At 56.1% G+C, this 7438-nt stretch overlaps 1 protein-coding gene across 2 annotated transcripts in view; it reads right to left on the reverse strand.

Moving 5' to 3' along the window:
• The window catches only part of KLF11 (Kruppel like factor 11), a 10516-nt gene extending 8157 nt beyond the window's left edge, over positions 1-2359 (reverse strand). The window contains exon 1 of one of the 2 annotated variants that reach the window (XM_032294156.1): positions 2214-2359. Coding sequence is in view for 1 of the 2 variants with exons in the window: in XM_032294155.1 (XP_032150046.1) it covers positions 1511-1552 (42 nt within the window). In the remaining variant the exon portion in view is untranslated. Of the gene's footprint in view, positions 1-1510; positions 1723-2213 lie in introns of those variants that run through there. The other variant, XM_032294155.1, reaches the window with a different exon arrangement.
• Between the last annotated feature and the right edge of the window lie 5079 nt (positions 2360-7438).

Raw genomic sequence — 7438 nt, forward strand, 5'->3', positions numbered from 1 at the left:
TATGTACTCTTGCTCATTTGCCCAGGCTGGAGTGCAGTGGCATAATCTACCATCGCTGCAGCGTCCACCACCATGTTGGCTAGTTTCTGTATTTTTACTAGAGAGGGAGTTTTGCCATGTTGATCAAGCTGGTCTGGAACTCCCAACCTCCCCAGTTCAAGCAATTCTCCTGCCTCAGCCTCTTGAGTAAGCTGGGATTACAGGCATCTGTCACCACGCCCAACTAATTTTTGTATTCTTAGTAGAGAGAGAGTTTCACCATGTTGGCCAGGTTGGTCTAAAACTCCTGACCTCAGGTGATTCGCCCACCTCGGCCTCCCAAAGTGTTGGGATTACAGGTGCGAGCCATCTCGCCCAGCCGTTTTTTTTTTTTTTTATTTTTTTGAGACAGAGTTCTGCTCTTGTAGCCCTGGCTGGAGTGCAATGACAAGGTCTTGGCTCACTGCAACCTTCCCCTCCTGTGTTCAAGCGATTCTCCTGCCTCAGCCTCCCCAGTAGCTGGGTGTACAGGTGGCCGCCACCACGCTTTGCTAATTTTTGTATTTTTAGCAGAGAGGGGGTTTCCGCCATGGTGGTCAAGCTGGTCTCGAACTCCCGACCTCAGGTTATCCGCCCACCTCAGCCTCCCAAAGTGCTGGGATTACAGGCGTGAGCCACCGCCAGGCCCTCACTGTCTCTTTTTCAGTGGCTGGAAAGAGACTGGAATGAGCTGATCTCGATCAAAAGAAAACTTTAAATGTACGAAGACACACGTTTTCTCTCAAATTGACATGCACCAAAGTTTTCCGTCTGCTGGGTTCACCCAGATCAAACAAGACGAGGTCTCTGTCCCGCAGGCCGCGCCACGAAACTCCCTGTGAAATCACAGAACCTGGCCTCGTGGCCAGCTCACCACATTGGAGGGAGGGGGCTCGCTCGGTACACAGCTACCCGCACAACACGAGGCCCGCGCTCGGCCCACGTCTACTTGGCTACCTCCCCGATGCTCCCGGGTCGCGACGCGCAGTAGGGGACCCCAACGCCCGCGTGCCGCGTTCCCGCCTCCGTGCGTTGCCACGCCCCCAGTACCTTGCCACGCTCCCGCCTCCCGGCCTTACCCCGCCCCCAGGGCCGTGCCACACTCCCGCCAGCCGCTCTGGCCCCGCCCCCGCGGCCGCGTGCCGCGTTCCCGCCAGCCGCTCCCCCGCCCAACGGCCGCCCAGCTCACTGGACCGGGGTGACGTCATGGCTGGAAATAGCCGCGGGGCCAGCGGGGCGGAGCCGCCCAGGAAGCGCGAGACAAAGCTGCGCGGGGCACACGCCCCCTCCTCGCCCCCGCCGGCTCGGGTGCGCCCCGTGCGGCCACCGCCCCGCCGGCTCCGGAGCCCGCCCAGACCCCCACCAGCGCGGCCGTAGTGATGCCCTACACGCCCCACCTCCCACTTTCACCGGCGCGCGGGCCCCGCACCCCGTCCCCCGCCTCGCTCCTCGCTCGAACGAGTATTCCCGCCGCGGCAGCCCCACCACTTACTGCGCGCGCGTCGTCTGGGCCCGCGGAGTCCGGCGTGTGCATCGTGCCGGCCGGCCGGGAGCAACAAAGCGGCCGCGGGGCGTAAGCTGGAGCGCAGTAGCGGTCCCACGTGCGTGGCGGGCGGCGGGCGGCGGGCGGCGGCGGCGGCGACGACCCGGAGCTCCTGCGTCCGGCACACGCCTCGCCCGCCCGCGCCGCTCTACCCCGGCACGGCCCTCGCGGCGCGGGAGGGGCGGGGCGGCAGCGGAGGGAGCGGTCGGCGGGGCGGGGCACGGAGGCGAACCAAAATACACCGCGCCCCTGTCGGGGCGGGGCCGGCTGCATTCAGCCAATCCGCACCTGGTTCTTGCGCGGCTGGCCAATGAGCGCCGCGGGGGGCCGCGTGATCGGAGCCTGGCCGCGGCGTGATCCGTCAGGGCGGGACGCAGCACGTGTTTTGGTCAGAGTGAGGGGCGGGGCCTGAGGCCCTGGAAAGTAGGGGAAAGGTTGCGGCGGCGGCGCCGGGGGCGCGCGGGGCGGAGGGTGAGGTGCGGCAGCAGCTGGGGAAGTCCCAGGGCCAGGGCCGGACTCGCTGCGGGGAGCGGGGAACCGCGCTTAAAGGACCCTCTCGCAGCCCCACTGGCTGAATCCACCGGTAGCGGAGACTCACCTAGAGGCCTCACCCCGGCTTTTGTTTGCTTGTTTTTAATTTCTGTCACTCTACCTTTGGCTCTTAGGAGTGCGTCCTTGACCAGAGAGGTCTGAAACCTGGCCGTTTCTAGGTGACATTCCTGCATTCGGTCATTTTTGCAGATACCCGGAGCCGGAGCTTTACGGCCTGAGTGTCCCTCCTCAAGCGTCTCTGGGCCTCTGCCACCCCGTTGCCCGCTGAAACCCGCCGATCCTTCCCATGCCCGGAGGAAAGGCCGCCCCCTCCGGGAAGTCCACGAGCGTGCAGGAGAGATCTAGCCCAGTGTCCAGGACACCTTTTTTTTTTCCTCCCTATATTTCGGTTGCTCCCGTCTCTTGGTGTGATTTGCTCACGTCTGCAGGGCCAGGTTCGTGGAGAGCAGGAGGCATACTGTTTATTTGTGTCGCCGTAGCCTTCAGCTCAGCGACGGGTCACCCGTCTGTCTGTCCACTGCGCCCGTGTTTGCTGAGCCGCGATGCGGGTTGGCGCTCAATGCAAGGGGCAGAGGCCACAATGAGGAATTTTTTTTTTTTTTTTTTTTTTTTTTTGAGATGGAGTTTCACTAATGTTACCCAGGCTGGAGTGCAATGGCGCGATCTCGGCTCACCGCAACCTCCGCCTCCCAGGTTCAGGCAATTCTCCTGCCTCAGCCTCCTGAGTAGCTGGGATTACAGGCACGCACCACCATGCCCAGCTAATTGTTTTTGTATTTTTAGTAGAGATGGGGTTTCACCATGTTGACCAGGATGGTCTCGATCTCTTGACCTCGTGATCCACCCGCCTCGGCCTCCCAAAGTGCTGGGATTACAGGCTTGAGCCACCGCGCCCGGCCAAGGAATTGTTCTTGAAAGCTCATATCCAGGGTAGCGGGAGCAGAGACTGAATCCCAGCACCCGGGGGCTTTGCTCTGAGCCAGAGAAGCCTGGGCTCTGGGGAACAGGCCGGGCCCCACCACTCACCTGAGCAGAGCTCTGGTCCCCACTTGCTCCTGTGGGGCCCACTCGGGTTGGACAGAGGGTTTGAGGAGGCCGAGGAAAGGGTGTGTGCTGAAACAGTAAGAGGGTTGAAGATGAATGAACTCTTCACATGAGGACCCCAGGGGCTCTGAGAAGGGCACAGGGGGTTTTATGTGTGACAAGTCTTAGGTACAGGCTGGAATATTCTCTTTTGCCTGGACTCCCGCATTTGCCAACTGGTCTCCCTGCGACCGCTGCAGCTCCCAGAGCCCCTTCCCACCCAGCAGCCCCAGGGGTCTTTAACCCTTTCAGTGGTTCCCACTGCACTCAGCGGAACTCTCCTGCTCCCTACTGTGGCTTGTAAGCTGCAGCGATCCAGCCCCTCCCTCTCCAGCCCCATCCCTCTCCCCATACCCTCAAGGGACAGGCCGGGCCTCCTCTTGGTCACCTGTCCCACCAGCCTCTCTGCCATCTTCAGGTCTTTGCACTTGCCATTCCCTAGAATGCTTTTTCCCCAGATGCCCCCTTTCCTCTTACCCGCAGTCCACCTAGAGAGCACCCTCGGGCTGACCTCCAGGCCCCTTCTCACATGCTATCTTGTTTTCTTCCTCCACAATAGTTCATGATCTATCCATTTTCCATGACCTAAGTTATTTGTTCATGTCTGTATCACCACCAGAAAGAATCTCCCAAGGCCAGGGAGGCTAGCTGTTTATCTCATTTGTCCACGTAGGGGAATGAGCAAATGAAAGTGTCTACCATCCTCCCTGCTTGAACATCCTGTGGGCACCTCGAATTGTGTCCTTAAAACTGAACTTAGATTCCACCCAAATCTGGATTTCTTACTTCCCTGTAGGGCACAGCTGTATACCCTGTTCCTTAATCTGGAAACCTGAGCATCACCTTTAACTCCTCCCTTTCCCACAGTTCCTTTCTTTCGCCAATTACGCTGTGCTCCTCTTCTTCCTCAGTTCCTCTCAAACTCTTAGGTCACCCATGCCAGCCCTTGTCCTGGCCATCACCTGCTTGCCTGAATTCTTGTCACTGCCTCCCAAGAGGTCTCCCTCCCTCCAGCCAGATGCCCTACAATCTGCCCTCACCTCACTGCCAGAATGATCTGGAAGTAGAGATTGCACTGAACCTGTATTCAAACCGTCAGTTGGAATCCAGTTATGGGACTGACTGCAGGCTCCTTGGCCAGGAACCCATGAGTCTTTATAGCCAGGCTCCAGCCAGCACTTCCTGCGTCATTTCTGACCAGTTCCCCAAATTGCTTTCCCTTCTGCCTTCCTGCCCCCATGACCCAATATAGAACCCAGTGCACCCAGGGTCATGTCACACCACTCCTTTCTGTTTCTAGACAGCATTCTTTCTGCATAGAGTATGCCAATCCTTGTCTGCTTTGACTCTGTAAGGCTGCATGAGATGGCCAGGCATGGTGGCTCATGCCTGTAATCCCAGCACTTTGGGAGACTGAGGCAGATGGATCACCTGAGGTGAGGAGTTCAAGACTAGCCTGGCCAACATGGTGAAACCTTGTCTCTACTAAAAATATAAAAACTTAGCCCGGCGTGGTGGCTAATAATCCCAGCTATTCTGGAAGCTGAGGCAGGAGAATCATTTGAACCTGGGAGGTAGAGGTTGCAGTGAGCCAAGGTTGTGCCATTGCACTCCAGCCTGGGTGACAAGAGTGAAACTCCTTCTCAAAAAAAAAAAAAGATTGCATGTGACTCCCGGGCAAAACCCTTCCTGATACCCCCAAACAGCCGATGCCTCAGTGGAAGGCAGCGTGTCTGGGCTTTGGAGTCAGACCTGGATCCAAATCCTTGCTCTGCTGGTGTGACCTTGCCAAGTTCTCCTTCCTGTAGGACAGAAGGCGGCAGCAACTCTCCCTGACCTGGCACTCTGGCTTCTCTTGCCCCTGGCTGTGTTTCTGCTCCCCCAGCAGGCACACATGAGAACTGTGCCCTCTTCAGCCATGAGCCCCTGTTCTGCCCACATCTAGCTCATCTTCCAGATGGACAGGCAGGCTGTGGTCACTGTCAAACCCCTGATTCTGGCCCTGCCTTTAATCAGAGGGATGAAAATTTGTAAGCTCAGACTGTTACGGATCATTCATTTAGACTTCACTGAGACCACTGGCACCAGGCTCTGTAGACCATTGGGAAGAGCAAGGTCTGGCAGGCAGACTGGATGTGGTCACAGATAACATTCCCTGTGGGGAGAGTGTGAGCCTGCAGGCCACAATGCCACTGCTTTCTCCTGTGTCCTTCAGAGAGCGCCTATGGCTGTGCACACGTGCTGCCACACAGAGAGGGCTGCTCTGTACCTCGCTCGCTGACTTCTCAGTGTCTTTTGCAGTTGTTACATAACGATCAACCTAATTCTTTGTAATGGCTCAGTAATACTGGATATGTTATTGATTTAACACTCTAGTTGAAGAACCGAGACGTTTAGGTTGCTCCCAGTTTTCTGGGAACGTCGTGCCCCTCCATCATTTACCCACGTGGAAGGATAACTGCAGGATGAGCAGCCCCTGGAACTGGAATTGCTCAGTTAACTGCTCTGTGCATTTTCTGTGCATTTCCTTTTTCTTTCTTTCTTCTTTTTTTTTTTTTTTTTTTGGTAATTTTTTTTTTCTTGAGACAGCCTTGATCTGTCACCCAGGTTGGAGTCTGGAGTGCAGTGGCATGATCTCGGCTCACTGCAGCCTCTGCTTCCTGCATTCAAGTGATTCTCCTGCCTCAGCCTCCTGAGTAGCTGGGACTACAGGTGGGCACCACCATGCCCGGCTAATTTTTTGCATTTTTAGTAGACACAGGGTTTCACCATGTTGGCCAGGATGGTCTTGATCTCCTGACCTCATGATCTGCCCACCTTGGCCTCCCACAGTGCTGGGATTACAGGCGTGAGCCACCGCTCCCGGCCTTTTTTTGGTAAATTTTTATTGAAATATAGCATAGTATAGATATAGGAAAATGCAAAAGCTTACATGTACAATTCAACAAATTTTCACTAGGCAAACACAGTGTCTCTCCAGCACCCAAATTGAGAAACAGAATGTCAGCAGCATCCCCAAAGCCCCCGAGGCTCCGTTCCAGTCACCATTTACCCTTTCCCTAATCCCCTGCATAGGAAAATCCTTATCGTGGCTTCTAACACCGTTGGTTGGTTTTGCATGTATTGACACTTTTTGTGTGTGTGTGACACTTATTATAATATAAAGAAAATCCTACAGTATATTCAATCTGGGGTCTGCCTTCTTTCACTCAATGTGGTGTTCTGGGCAGTTGGACTTTGTTTATTCTTCTTTTATAACAGTTCATTCTTCTGTTCTCTTTCTCTTGGGTTGAGCTTACGGGTCTAGAGGCAGTACAAGGACTGGAACATGCTGTGAGCTGACCAGCCCCTGGGGTGGCTGTCTAGTTGACAAATGACCTAATCAATGGTTGACTAAATGAATGAGTGAATGAATCGCAGATCCACAAATCCACCGAGCTGTTCAATCCCGAATGGAAGCGAGTGTCCATTTCTCCGAACACCCCAGGGCCCCGTCTCCCTCTGCTGGGGGCACTGAGGATGGGGAACAGAGAGGTCTGTAGGGGCAGCTGAAGCACAGGCCATCCAGGTCAACCTGCTTATTTGACAGATGGGGAAACTCAGGCCTAGCAACTTCACACAAAGACACTTTGCTCAGGGGAGAAACCCTCACAATGCTGTGTCTGATGTGGTTGAGGTCCGAAGGAGGGCCAGGTCAGAAGACATTTAGTACATACCAAAAGTAGGCCAAGCATCGTGCTTGGTGCTAGCTTTTCATGCCCTCTGATCCCCTCATTTCAGCCCCATTTATAGATGAAGACACTGAGGGACAGAGAGGTGAAGCCAGCTGCCCGTCACTGCTGGCAGTGAGCCGAGGGGCCAGGGGCCATCCCTCCAGTGCAGGTCCAGTGCTGCTTTCTCCCAGCTGCCTGCCCCTGGAAAAGCAGCTGCTAAGAGCACCTGCGGAGTCCTCCTAAGCCAGCCGAGTAGGGGGCTGCAGGCAGCTCCCACCAGACACAAAATGGGGTGCTCAGTCCTATCCCTACGGGGAGGGTGAGGAAGCTCTTTGTTCCTGCTGTGGCTTCCAAGTCCCCCTTCCCCCCACACCTGACACACCCCCTGCTGCACTCCTCTGGCCGCCTTGGCTACTGCTGCACTGGGCCTTCTTTCTGCCTCTAGGCTACAGCCTCACTGTGTGTTACATCTCCAGACCTCCCGAGAGGGAGAACCAGGTTGTGGTGATGGCCTAGGCTTTTAATCTCA

Source organism: Sapajus apella, unplaced genomic scaffold (assembly GCF_009761245.1).
Source record: "Sapajus apella isolate SASKATOON/1434 unplaced genomic scaffold, GSC_monkey_1.0 scaffold31, whole genome shotgun sequence".
In the NCBI taxonomy this organism is placed as follows: Eukaryota; Metazoa; Chordata; class Mammalia; order Primates; family Cebidae; genus Sapajus; species Sapajus apella.